At 49.8% G+C, this 13,221-nt stretch overlaps 2 protein-coding genes across 2 annotated transcripts in view; one reads left to right on the top strand and one right to left on the bottom strand.

The window, feature by feature from the left end:
- Nucleotides 1–1,171: 1,171 nt before the first annotated feature.
- On the top strand, nucleotides 1,172–9,097 carry CCNA2 (cyclin A2). The gene is made up of 8 exons (XM_074228339.1): nucleotides 1,172–1,411; nucleotides 1,735–1,981; nucleotides 2,658–2,773; nucleotides 2,860–3,083; nucleotides 4,373–4,580; nucleotides 5,089–5,202; nucleotides 5,620–5,753; nucleotides 6,258–9,097. Exons 1-8 carry the CDS (start codon nucleotides 1,172–1,174, stop codon nucleotides 6,304–6,306), a joined length of 1,332 nt encoding a protein of 443 aa, XP_074084440.1. The 3' UTR covers nucleotides 6,307–9,097.
- Nucleotides 7,283–13,221, bottom strand: part of EXOSC9 (exosome component 9) — a 17,116-nt gene continuing 11,177 nt past the window's right edge. The window contains exons 8-12 of the mRNA XM_074228340.1: nucleotides 10,267–10,355; nucleotides 9,606–9,752; nucleotides 8,907–9,088; nucleotides 8,033–8,111; nucleotides 7,283–7,458 (exon numbers count right to left, since the gene is read on the bottom strand). Coding sequence (XP_074084441.1) covers nucleotides 7,377–7,458; nucleotides 8,033–8,111; nucleotides 8,907–9,088; nucleotides 9,606–9,752; nucleotides 10,267–10,355 — 579 coding nt within the window. The 3' untranslated portion in view covers nucleotides 7,283–7,376. The remainder of the gene's footprint in view (nucleotides 7,459–8,032; nucleotides 8,112–8,906; nucleotides 9,089–9,605; nucleotides 9,753–10,266; nucleotides 10,356–13,221) is intronic.

Below are 13,221 nucleotides of genomic sequence, written 5' to 3'. Positions count from 1 at the left end.
TAGGCTGGAGCTGCCGGGAATGAGAAATGATCCTGGGACACAATAGGGCACATAGATGGCACTGCAGAGGTGGCGGAGGGCAGGACAGGACGGATGTCTCTTGAGCCTTGGAGGAAAGAGGTCTTTTTTTTTTAACTCTTCTAATTTATTTAATTTTGAGTTTTACAATTTCCCCCCAAATCTCGTTTCCCTCCTCCCACCCCCCACAGAAGGCAGTCTGTTAGTCTTTACATTGTTTCCATGGTCTACATTGATGAGAGAGAAAGCATATCCTTAAGGAAGAAACAGAGTATGAGATGGAGCAGAATTACATAATAGACAATTTTTAAAAATTGAAGGTAAACAGTCCTTGGTCTTTGTTCAAACTCCACGACTCTTTCTCCGCACGCAGATGGCATCCTCCAGTGCAGACGCCCCAAACTGTCCCTGGTTGGTGCCCTGATGGACCGAGCGGGGCCAGCCAGGTTGGTCCTCACCCCCGTGGTGCTGTTGGGGTGGCCGGCGTTCCCCTGGCCCTGCTCGTCTGGCTCGGCATCGGTTCATGCCGATCCCTCCAGGCCTCCCGGGACCCGGGGTGCCACAGGGGGCCGTGTTTTGGAGGACCTCGGCCCGGCCCGGCCGGCCAGTTCGGGGGCGGGGCCCGGCCGGGGCTCTGCGTGGGGCACCGGCCGCCGTCCCGGTTGGGGGGCGCCCTGGGTTCCACCGAGGCCCCACGTGGGCGGCCCCGCCATCCCCAGGCCCGGCGGGAGGAGGGCGGCGCCTCGGCGCAGCCCCGGGGCCGCCCCGCCCCGCCCCGCCCCCCCCCTCCCCCCGCCCCGCCCCGCGCTGCGCCCCGGGCCCGCGTGCGCGCGCTGACGTGGGACGCCCGCGGCTCCCATTGGCCCATTTCAATAGTCGCGGGACGCTTGAACTGCGGCGAGGGGAGCCGGGGCCGCGGCCTGGGCAGCGGCGGGAGCGGGCGCGGGCTGTGCGCTGCGGAGCGCTGCGCTGCGGGGCGGCGCGCCGGCTGCTGCTGCCACTGCGGCCCGAGGAGCCCGCCGCACGCCCGGCCTCCGGCCTCCCGCCGCGCCCCGCGCCCCGGGCCCGCGTGCCCGCCTGCGGCCCCGCTCCGAGCCGGCGCAGCCCGCGGGGCGCAGCGCGGGGCCCGGCCCCGCCAGGCTGGCCCCCCGCCATGCTGGGGCACACGGCGGCCGGCGCGGCGGGGCCGCAGCCCCCCAGGCCGGCCCGGGACGCCGGCCCCGACGAGAACCAGGAAAACATCCACCCGGACAAGCGCGGCGGCGCCCAGCCCGCCAGGACGCGCACCGTGCTGGGCGTGCTGCGCGCTAACGTGCGGGCCCCGGGGCCCGGGCCCTGCCTGGGCCCGGGCCCCGCGGCCACCCTGGCGCCGCAGAAGTCCAAGAGCCGCAGGGTGAGCGGCGGCCGCGGGGCGCGGGGCGCGGGCGGGGGGCCGGGCGCGGGCGGGGGGCGCGGGCTCCGCGGCCCCGCTGCAAGGGGGCCCGGGGCGCGGGGGGGGGGGGGCCCGCGGGAGCAGGTGCGGCGCCCCCGCGGGGGGAGGGGGCGGGAGCGGGCGCCCGGAGCCGGGCCCGGCAGCGGCCCGCACGTTTGCGCGGGATCCCGGGCCGGCCCGCCCGCGCGCTCGGCCCCCTCCCCCCAGGAAGTGGCAGCTGTCAAGCCGCGCCGGGCCCGGCCCGGGTCCGAGCCCTGAGCCCGCCGCCCGGCTTCCCCTTGCAGGTCGCGGCGGCGCAGGAGCCCGGCTCGGTGCCCCCCTGGAACGCCGCCGGCAAGCAGCCCGCCTTCAGCATTCATGTGGACGAAGCGGAGCATGGGGGCCACGGGGCCCGGGGCGGCCCGGCCAAGAGGTCCCCGGGGTTCCCCGAGGACGAGGCCCTGGGCTTCAGCTCGGCCCTGGCCCTGCCCGAGCCCAGGGAGCCCCGGAAGCCGCTGGCGCCGCTCGACCACCCCATGGACGGCAGCTTCGGTGAGTCCCGGGGCGGGGGGCGCGGGCACGGGGCACCCCAGGACAGCTTCCTCCAGATGCGGCCGTAAGCCGGCCCCGAGTGTCCCGTCCGCCCTCCGTGCGGAGCTCGGCCTGGAAGCCCCCGGGCCTGAGCTCAGAAGCGGCCCTAAGCTGGGCAAGGCCCTGGCGCCCCCCAGCTTGTGGGGCTCCGGCCTAGGACTGTTGCCAGGGCCAGCGCTCTCACTGGGGTCCGGGGCCCGTGAGGAGGGCCGAGAGAATGGCTCGCAGAGGGCAACAGTATGGGCGCCCAAGATACTGGATGCTGGCAGGGCCACCTTGGCTCTTGCCTAGACTTTTCTTTTTAATTTATTTAAGGCAGTGGGGTTAAATGGCTTGCCCAAGGCCACACAGCTAGGCAATTATTAAGTGTCTGAGGCTGCATTTGAACTCAGGTCCCCGACTCCAGGGCCGGTGCCGCCTATACTTCTTGACCTCAGTTTCCTTGGATGTCGGATTGTTAAGGAAGGTGTTTGGAAAGCCAAAGTGTGCTGTAGAAATCCAAACTGTTGCTATTGTTATCAAGAGATGAGTAGAAAGAGGGTTGATGTCATTTGCATGAATCCATACACCAGGCTTGACTGGTCAGTCACCTTCAAAATGATTAACCTTGGTCCTGTATTTTCTGAAACTTTCTCAGAATCTCCCCTCACTATGGACATGTCCGTGGTATTGGAATCAGAGGAAAAGCCACCAAATGTCAATGAAGTCCCCGACTACCATGAAGACATCTATCTGTACCTTAGAGAAATGGAGGTATATCAGAGTTGGTGAAGGGACTAGTCAGGACAATGGACAGGGTCCAGCCTCCCTGACCTCCAGCTCTTCAAATCTCTTACCAGGTTAAGTGTAAGCCCAAAGTGGGCTACATGAAGAAGCAACCGGATATAACCAACAGCATGCGTGCCATCTTAGTGGACTGGCTGGTGGAAGTGGGAGAGGAGTACAAACTCCAGAATGAGACTCTCCACTTGGCTGTGAACTACATTGATAGGTTCCTGTCCTCGATGTCGGTGCTGCGGGGGAAGCTTCAGCTGGTTGGAACCGCAGCCATGCTCCTTGCCTCGTAAGTCAGATCCCTGGGGCTGGAACCAGGCCTGTATTCGAGAACCAAATAATGGGGGGGGGAGGTGGGCCAACACATACCCTCCTTTTATTACAGGTCTGACTTGGCAAGACCTTAGCATTTTTTCAAAAAGTTGATGTGTTAGTTTAACTTCCTTCTAAATGTGCTTTTCAGAAGAGCTGAGCTCAGCAAGGAGTTTTCAGAGCATGCCCACACATAGGATTTTCCTTTTTTTGGGGGGGGGGTGTTGGCAGGTTTAGAGGTGGCTCAGACAGGTGATCACCTTGAAAGCTGGCACCCTCTTGGGTCCCTGGTTGGGGGCTGCCACCTTCAGCATCAGCTGTGCACTCCTCATCCTGTTCTGGGTGGACTGTCTCCTTTTGTACTCCTCGGCCTTGGTGTCCGTGCTTAGTTGGTTTCCTCAGTCCCTCGCTTTTGACTCATCAACAGCCTTGTGTCCCTATCCTCAGTAATAATGAAATAGCTCCATCAGTCTTCTTACCCTACACAATGGGCATCAGTGATTCTGGAGCCCTAGCAGGCCCCATCCAGTAAAAGACTCTTCCTTGATGAGTTAGAGCCCCACCCCATCTGGATTTTCTCGCTTGGCCCAGGATCCAAGGCAGCATCAAGGCCAGGGGGGGAAAAATGGGGTCCAACAGAGTTCTCCACATGAAGTGTCAGAGGCCTAGAGCAGGGAAGGGACCCCCTAGAACCCAGGGATGGTAGAGCTGCATTTGGCCAGCGTGACATCCCATGATGGACCTGGGTCTCTGCTAGTGAGTTCTGCCCCCAAGGAGCCTTCATCCTGAGTGGGATAATGTGGAGATGAGAATTGGTGTCAAAGAAAGGCCGGGGGGGGGGGGGGCAGGAAGGACACCAGGGTTCCAAGTGTGGGAGGCAAGGTGCTAGAATGTAGCAGTGTCTATCCTGGAGCCCCGAGGTACCAGCTTTTGTTCAGCTTGGGAGGCTATACCAGAGTCCAGGCCTGAGCCAGGGGGTGGGAAGGGGAGGCTCTGAGCCAAACAGTGTTAAGATAGGCAAGACTTAGCAACTCATTTTCTTTAGGGTAGAGCCTGGGTGGCTGGAAGAAATGGAAAGCCTGGAAAGAGCAGCACCAAAGGAGGAACTCTGGGGTGTGGGGTGTGGGGTGTGCTGCTGGGGGCCTGAGCCACCAAGAGTTAGAACGCTGGAATGTCGTCGAGCTCCCGGCAGGCTGTTGGTCAGGTCTCTGGTGATAGCTTTGGCTAGCTGTGTCTGACTGTCCTGGATGATTTTCTTTCCCGTAGAAAGTTTGAAGAGATCTACCCCCCAGAAGTGGCCGAGTTTGTGTACATCACGGATGACACATACACCAAGAAGCAGGTGTTAAGAATGGAGCACCTGGTGCTCAAGGTGCTTGCTTTCGACCTCGCTGCACCAACCATCAACCAGTTCCTCACTCAGTATTTCCTCCATCAGCAGCAGGCCAATTCCAAAGTGGAAAGTTTAGCCATGGTAAGGGATCTCTGTGTGCTGGGCCTGCTTCTGCTCTCTGGGGCCAGTGATTTTTTGCCTCTTTTCTACAAAGCAAACCATCCCACCCTTTACATCAGGAATCTGGTCCCCATCAGAATGCTTTGAAGGCATAAAATACCACCTAGGAAACCAGTTGTGGTGAAATCAAACGCTTGAGGGGAGCCCCAGACCCTAGCCTTTTCTTCTCCAGAGTAAACTCCTCTGCTCTTTCAGTCCAGCCTTCTGGGGGACTCATTCGGAGTCTCTTCACTGGTCCTTGGCCTCTTACAATCCCTCCTTTCAAGTATGAGGTTCCTGAGGCCCAGAGCCAACAGGAAAGCCAATGACTGACAAGAACTGATTAGGATGAAAAGAGGGCAAGTGATGACTCATTAACTATTCCCACCAGTTTAACACTATATTCATGAACACATGGAACTTTTGCTAATGTTTTAAGTAGAAATGAAATGTGCACAATGATTAAATAAGAAAACTTTTACATTTCTAGTTTCTGGGAGAGTTAAGCTTAATCGATGCTGACCCTTACCTGAAATATTTACCATCAGTTACCGCAGGAGCTGCCTTTCATATAGCACTCTACACGATCACTGGGAAAAGCTGGGTATGTATTTGTGACATTGTAAATTGTGCTGTAGAGTTGTTGTTTTTATGAAGTTTAAGATCGCTATAATCATCTGCTTTCCTTTTATTAAAAGGAAAAGTCAGTATTACAACAGCTCCTTTATGAAGAAAGCTGTTATGTTTTTTGGCTTACCAATATGAGTATTTACAAATCATTTTGGGGAGACGATCCTGCCATGTGGGCAGAAGAAACTTTATTCCCTTTTGCAGAAAAGCAAACCAGTTAGTAAGCTACTGAAAGGAGCGATCTATCCACATCAGGGTGCATCAAGCCAAAGGGGAGAGAAACTGCAGCTAGCCGGGCCGGTGACTCTGCTCTTCGGTTCTGGCTCAGTGCCAGGGCTCCCCTTGATACAAACTAGCCTCATCCTTCTCTGCTCTCGTCCCTTTCCTGTAGCCTGAGTCATTAATTCAACAGACAGGATACACCTTGGAAAGTCTTAAGCCCTGCCTAATGGATCTCCACCAGACCTACCTCAGAGCGCCACAGCACGCGCAGCAGTCTATACGAGAAAAATACAAGACACCCAAGTAAGCAAGTGAAAATCTTTTCATTTAACCCCTTTGAAGCAAGAGCCTTTCTAACTGTGGCAGGTTGTCCTTGTCATTTATACATGCTGTTTCTGAAGTCAGAAGCACCCATCATGTGCTTACTGTCTGCCTGCAGGCCCCATTGCTTAGAGCTGGTGATACAGAAGGGGCAAAGGGAAGTGATAGGGCCTCTGGCCTGTCCCAAGAGGGGGGGGGGCAAGATTTGAGGAGCAAAGATCTGATACCCTATCTGTGGGGCTTTGCATCTGTATGAAAATGGCTGTTCAATCCTAATTGTTTAGTAAGCTGCTCCTGCCCAGGCTCTCAGTTTAGACATGTGGAGAGGAAGCACTAGGTGCCCACCTGTGCAGTATGTCCTCATAGGGAGGCTGTGGTTGCGCTGAGCCAGGGTGTGCAGTAAGGGAGGGTGGGCAAAGCCAAGGCTGCTCCTCCAGGAGTTGTGCTCAGCATCCCTCTGCTCTCTCTCCTCTCTTGCCTGTGCAGGTACCACGGTGTGTCCCTCATCAATCCTCCAGAGACACTAAACTTGTAAGGTGCCCGAGCTCGGAGCTGGCTCTCCAGCAGGGCCGTGCTGGGTGCTTTCATCAGGCTCAGCTCTCTTCTTGCTTCTTGAAGCTCGAGCAGTCACTTACAGATTATGAAGTACCTTGTTTTGATTTTTATGATTTTAAATGTAAATTTTTCTATGTGCAATTGTCCTGCATATTTAGCTGCAGATCTAAGTGGTGTGTTTATGCAGAGTGAGGAGGGGAGCTCACCCCTTAGGATCAGAAGGTGCTGAACCTGGCTCCCTTACAGTGTGGTACGAGAGCCCAGGAGGAGGCTTTCCAGGATGCCAAGTTCAGAATGCTGGCGGCCCTCCTGGTGTCTGCTCATCTATTTTCCCAGCCCCTGAGCTCGGACACACTCCTCTGGGGCAGGACTGGACAGTGTTCCGGTCGGGAAGGATGCCTGTGGAACCATTGGCCTTTTCTGCCGGTCCCTGCCAGGGTGCCCTATCTCGCCCATTGCCTGTGCTGCCAAAACAGCTCTCCTGCAGCATCAAATAGAATGAGATTTTAAACCAGAAACCATATGTAGCCCTTCTTCTTGATGATGCATGCCACTCATGGACTGCCAAGGACCAGAGGCAGCTGCTGATGGGCAGAAGGGCATGACTCCCAGGCTGCTCCAGATAGGGGAAGCCTGCATCAACAGTCCACGCCTAAGTTTTCTTTGTAGGCTTAGTGACGTTGACCAAACTCAAAATGGAAGGGAGGAAACTCCCAAGTGATCCTTGATAGTAATTATGGATTGTAGAGCTAGTAACTTGCAGGATCCAGGGCCTGACAACAAATTAGGATCTGATGTGGGATAGAAACAAGCCCCATTTTTCAGGTAAAGGAAATAAATTTTAAGAGATTAAATGATTCTGTGGCCCAGCTGCCCCAGGGTTAGTCTCCAGGGCCACAGACCCTGCACCTGTCTCACAGCTGCCTGCACTAATAGATTCAACCTCTCAAATTAATCCAGTTACATGAGACACTTTTTTAGATGCTTTTATTTTAAATCAAGAAAATATAAACAGTCCCAAATATTTTCCAATAATGTACTTTGAAAGCTCTAGTTAGCTGCCGTCTTCTTTTTTTTCTTTCTAATTGCTTTTTTACTTGAGACTTTTTCCTGTTTGGAGTTGGCCTGTATCCTGTAAACAGATGAAATCAAAGCATCTGAGATTATAGACATTTCCTTCCTTTAGTTAGGTGTTCCCTCAGGTTCTGCAGGGAGGGGAGCCTGGTACCTTCCAGGCCCCTTGTCAGCAGAGCAGGACCCAATCACTGCCTGGGACCCTTGCTTCTGTTGCCAGGGTCCCACTAGACTTTCACAATTAAGGAAAAGCAATTGCTAGGCCCTGTTTCCCTTTGAATAATGATGAAAAATCTTTTGTCAGGACCACAGGTCTGTGGTGCCTTCCCTCTGAAGCTATCAGGTACAATGAACTGTCCGGTAGAAGGCAGGCCAGGGATTTTCTTAAGAAAACTTAAAAAAATTGCCTTTTCCAACCTTCATGTGCTTTGGTCATAGAAATTTACTATATTCAGTATAAAAAGGACCTTTGGCCATTTGCTGAGATTAAGGTGAGATTTAGCTACTTAAATATGCATTTTAAAGTTTCACATTTGCAGAAAATATTGATATTGAAATATAGTATCAAGAGTTGGGTTCACGTTTGCATTAACATGAATAACTGCTGAAATAAATCAGAAATAATCAGTTACCTTGTTTTCTTTGGATTTTCTCCTGGTTCTAAAATAATGATTTCATCTTCTTCACTATCTGACAGAACTATAGGAGTATCTTTAAAAAAATGAAAAAGCACATTAAGTTAGATGTTATTGAGCTTAAGCTGTAGTTCCTATTACTAGGTAAACTTCAGAATAGCTACAAGTCTCTCCCCCCCCCCCATCAGCTGATGTCAGGAGATGGCTGTCTGAGGACATTTGGCCAGCTTTAACCATGTTGTACTGTATTTTATTTCTTGTAAGGGGTTCTATGTAAATAGCAGGTCTGCAATAAATGTTTTCTGTATGGATTATTCAAAGCTGTAATATATAGATTTCATTAAATGAATTATTGAATTTCGTTTCCAGAAAAAAAACTAATTGTCTTTTCAGGAAAGCACAGTCCGGTGTGGGTCAGCGCTTGTCAGGTTGCTCTGATCCCCTGGATGCATTCAGTTCAGAATCACAGGGACACTCCCCCCCCCCCCCCACCTGTTATAGCAGAATTGCACAAAGAAGTGAGTTAGTCACTCCTCCCCCCATCAAGTTCAGAGCCTGAGATCATAGCATTCAAGGCTATTTTTTTTTTTTACAAATGATAATGAATTCAATTTCCCTTTGCAGACTTGCAAAAATCAATTTGACAGGGTTATTTGGGCATGGATTTGTCACCTTGATTGACTCCTAAGGATCCCAATTCATCTTTTGGCTATCTTCTCTCCTGACTAGGATCTGGGGTGGGGTGGGTTGACTTGGCTATCCTGAGGAGCATGTGGTTCAGCAGGAAAGCTCCCCAAGGAGTAAGGGAAGCCAAGCAGTGAGCTGAAGAAAACCAATGGCTCAGCTGTCACTATTAATCAGCAGAACTTACCATCATCAATATGGTTTCCAACATTCTGGTCTTCTGTTTCCATCTTGACACTGTCAAGAATGGTGACTTCATCACTGCCCCCTTCATCCTCCTCCTCTTCCTCTTCCAACTCGCCCCAGGAATTCTCTATCCCTTCTCCAATCTGGGCAGTCCCAGGAGTCCATAACACCGGTTTAGAAACACTCAACTTGTCAAGGAAATGAAAAAACCAACCAAAATCTGATCTGATACCATGCACATGTGTTTTTTTTCCCCTTAAGAATCATATGAACCCACAATTTGCTTCTGCATATAAAGTCAGCTACATAGGCCATTATATGCACTTAGCATCAGTGGAACTGACAACACGATTGGAGTATGGCTGAGATAAAAGGCTGTGCACCAAATAGAAATATGACCCAGTCATTTCTATGATACAGAGCAAAAGATAACATTCAGGTGTCCCCAAAATTTTGGTTAAGCTAAACACATCTACCAGCAATGGAATAGCGTGGCCTGGCTCTTTAAATCTTTGTGGAGGCAAAATTAGGAGCAGAATGTTAACTTTTCATTTTGCTAGCTAGATTTCAATAAATAATGACTACCTTGAAAAAAAGCAAATGATAAATAGCTCTGAAGCACGAAATTTAGTGTGTAATGGGCCCACTGCTAGGTTCCTCTGATCTCTTATTACAAAAAATAGCCACTGATTCCAGATACGTCTCTGAAGGAGGGTCAGCTTCAGCTATGATCTCCTCTGCTTTCTCTTCCACATCTGATGTATCAACAGGAGCCTTTTCCATTTTGAAAGCTGTGATCCTTTGGTTTGCTATCGATTCTGCAAAGCCGAACTTTCCACCTTCTTTCCTGTTTTATTTTTTGGTGAGAAAATAAAAGGGCAAAATAATTGATCTAATAATAGGCAAGGAACCTCAAAATTAGGTTGCTTTGCATTTTGTTGGCTATCATGACTTCATCCCACATGTGAAAAAAATATCCAGTTGGAACTACTCAACTGGAGAACATTTATAAATGCTATTACTTTTGGTTCCTTAAGAAGTCACAGTAACTTAGAGGAATTATCTTAACCTGGTAAATCTCTTTTAAGTGACTTGCCCAAGGTAATTGTCTAAGGTTGGAATTGAACTCCGGTAGGTCCTTCTGACCCCCAGGCTGGTGCTCCATCCACTGCATCACCTAGCTGCCTCCCCAGCAAATTTCTTTTAATGAGAGATAAATCAGAAAATATAAGATAAAAGAGTCTCAACACTAAGTAGAACATCTACATAAGAAAGTGGAATATGTGGCTGCTCTTATATGCATTGGAGAAAAGTCAGACAGGCTAAGAATACAGAGGAGTTGAAATCTCCATCATACCCACCTCACTCTCTTGTCATTCTCCAAGGCTTTTTGTATGAGTTCTGTGATCTCCGCCACCTTCACACCAGCAATTTTGCTGCATCTCAAAACCTGTTTGTGAAAGCCAATGTTAATGAAAGAATAAAGCCTGGCAAATGTCTTGTCCTAATACAATAAAAACAGGCACATCTCAGTTATGAAGCTAGTTCTACCTCTAAAAACATTGCCCACAAATTTAAATAACTTTGCCTAAAGAGGTGCTTATTTTTTAAATGGAGAAAAATACAATCTTTGGAATGTTTCCTATGACTTAAAGGTAGTATTTTGTTACTTAAAAGATTTGAAATGGAGATTAATTAAGTCTCTTATTCAAGTGTCATCTGCTCAAATGATGATTTAAGCCAACAGCAATAAAAGATTGGATGGCATATAAAAGTTATTTCTTGCTAGAGATTTTCAATCCCATCATTTTTTTTTTTTAGGCTTTTTTGGCAAGGCAAATGGGGTTAAGTGGCTTGCCCAAGGCCACGCAGCTAGGTAATTATGTTCCTATCATCTTTTGAAGTATCTTTGAAAGTCCTTTTGAGATTCCCACTAGTGTGTTTAATTTGGGTCTGCTTCTTTGCTTCTAAAGGTCAAAACAACCTGGGAACAGGGCTATTTAAAAAAAAAAGGAATGTGGAGAATTTCCAAGTTCTTAAAAAGTCTACAAGTCTTGGATCTAAAATTAAACATTTCATGACTGCTCCTGCCTGGAGCTTGTACACAGAATTGTGACCAGGTTTGTTGTTCCCATTAGAACAAGAGCACCTTGGACAAAAAGCCTCTCATCTCTGCCTCCATTCACAGTGCTGACTACATTGTAAGCACTCAATAAAGACATATTTGTTGATAAAATAGTATTAACTTTTTGGCTTGCCCAAGGCCACACAGCTAGGTAATTATTAAGTGTCTGAGGCTAAATTTGAACTCAGGTCCTCCTGATTCCAGGGCTGGTGCTTTATCCACTGGGCCATCTAGCTACCCCATGTTTTTCTTTTGAGTTGTTTATAGTCTCTTATTGTAAAATGTAGCTTATGCGTTTCTAAGTTTCTAAACCTCTTCTAGGTCATCTACTGCCTTTCAGCTGTCACCTGTGGTATCTGTAAATCTCCCCTCCAATTTTTATTTCATTTCTTATATACTGAAACCGCAATAGGGAAAGTTGCAATGTGGAAGGGATAACTAGAATTCCAGTGCTGATGTTCTTCAAATGATGAATGGGCATGGAACTGGGAGTCAGAGATGTACTAGAGGTGCCAAGCAGAGCAGCCCTACGGAGGCCACAACACCCTTGTGCCAAATTAGAAACTAAGTGGGAAATATTTAACAAAGTGAACAAAACTACAGTAAATATTTGTTAAATAATGTTAACCGGGCTTTCTAAGATACCTCTTTGTGCCCCATTTCTATTTGACTTTGAAACTACTAGCTTGACGACTGCCACTATGATCACTAATCCCAGAATTTCTCAATTAAAAAAAAACACCTCAACTGTCTGAGACAAAATAATTTAAAGTTCTGGTCCTTTGAATTTTGACCTAATGTGTTTTACAGCACTTCGGTCACCAGCTGTTCTTTCAGAAAAGCAGGAGTTCTCTTTGGGTGAAATGTTTTTTTTTTTGGCAAGGCAAATGGGGTTAAGTGGCTTGCCCAAGGCCACACAGCTAGGTAATTATTAAGTGTCTGAGACTGGATTTGAACCCAGATACTCCTCCAGGGCCGGTGCTTTATCCACTGTGCCACCTAGCTGCCCCGTTGGGTGAAATGTTCATGACATCCTACATTTCTTCAAAAGGCCATTTGTGCCAAGGCTGAGGTGTTCTGGAATGGTGCCAAAGATGCAGACCTCAGTCATTCAGAAGGCACCCATTAAATGTGCACATTTGATCCCAGCTCCATGACTCTCCAGGCTGCACTGAGGACAGTACACTGGATGCCCTTTGAGGTCCCTTATATCACTTACTTGGCCGTAGGAAATGAATTCCTCTGCTGATTCCAATGCTGATCCCCCAGCAGCCACTGCTGAACCCACAGGTGGCAAGTTTAGATGCCAGAGTGACACGCAGGCCTCAGGGCTCCTTCACCTTCACTCCTGGTTATGTCTCTCTTCATCATTTCTGGGTAAATGTCAGGTGCTGGTGCCTGCTAGGCCTCCCTGGGGTCATCCTCACCTTCAAATCTCTGGAGGGGGCAGCATCCATGGTTCATGACCATACCTCAAAGTAGCAGCTGGCTTTCCTTTTTCTGACTGATTCTGGACTCAGCTCAATGTCCCCATCTATTGCTGGTCATCACTAACAGATGAGTGCTGCTCAAATGCATATCGTCTGGTCTGGACTAGAGGCCTTTTCTCTACACTTGATTTTTCCAGGGTTGGCAGGCTGAGCTCTCCGTGCCTGTCGGTCTCATTGGGAGAGTGCGGCGTGTCTGGGCTTGACGCCATCTGCACCAAGCTTTTTGACAGAATGGGAAGGGCCTCAGGGCTGCACAAGTACATGACAGCAGCAAGCGTCTTCTGCCTCGCTTATTAACTTTATAATCAGAGGCTTGAACCTCATTAAGGATGTTGCAGGCCTCTGACACACTGCGAGAAAGAGCCCTTAGGGCAGCATGCTGCTCCATCAAGGTCTCATTTCTCATCATCACAACCACTAAGCATACCTTTCAGTCACATGCAGGACTGGTTTCCTACAGAATCTCATCTGGGAGAGCCTCCTTATTCCTTTTCTATACCTTTATCAAGGATACCCTCAATGCAGGTACAGACAAAAACTTTTGAGAAAACAGAATAATGGCGGGTTTTTTTTGGGGGGGAGTTTCTGTGTCCTTGTGGTCACATTTTATGATAAAAAACAATGCTGTTAATCCCCCCTCACACACACACACATTTGCTCTCTCTCCATCTTTCAGATCCCTTGAGAAAAGATACTTCATA

This window comes from Macrotis lagotis, chromosome 3, assembly GCF_037893015.1.
Source record: "Macrotis lagotis isolate mMagLag1 chromosome 3, bilby.v1.9.chrom.fasta, whole genome shotgun sequence".
In the NCBI taxonomy this organism is placed as follows: domain Eukaryota; kingdom Metazoa; phylum Chordata; class Mammalia; order Peramelemorphia; family Peramelidae; genus Macrotis; species Macrotis lagotis.
This window is presented reverse-complemented; position numbering and strand designations above follow the sequence as displayed.

Excerpts from the sequence above, each read along its gene's own strand:
- CCNA2 (XM_074228339.1), top strand. The coding sequence starts at position 1,172 with ATGCTGGGGCACACGGCGGCCGGCGCGGCGGGGCCGCAGCCCCCCAGG. Across the intron at positions 2,774-2,859 it reads TGTACCTTAGAGAAATGGAG|GTTAAGTGTAAGCCCAAAGT; the intron begins GTATATCAGAGT and ends ATCTCTTACCAG. Across the intron at positions 3,084-4,372 it reads GCAGCCATGCTCCTTGCCTC|AAAGTTTGAAGAGATCTACC; the intron begins GTAAGTCAGATC and ends TCTTTCCCGTAG.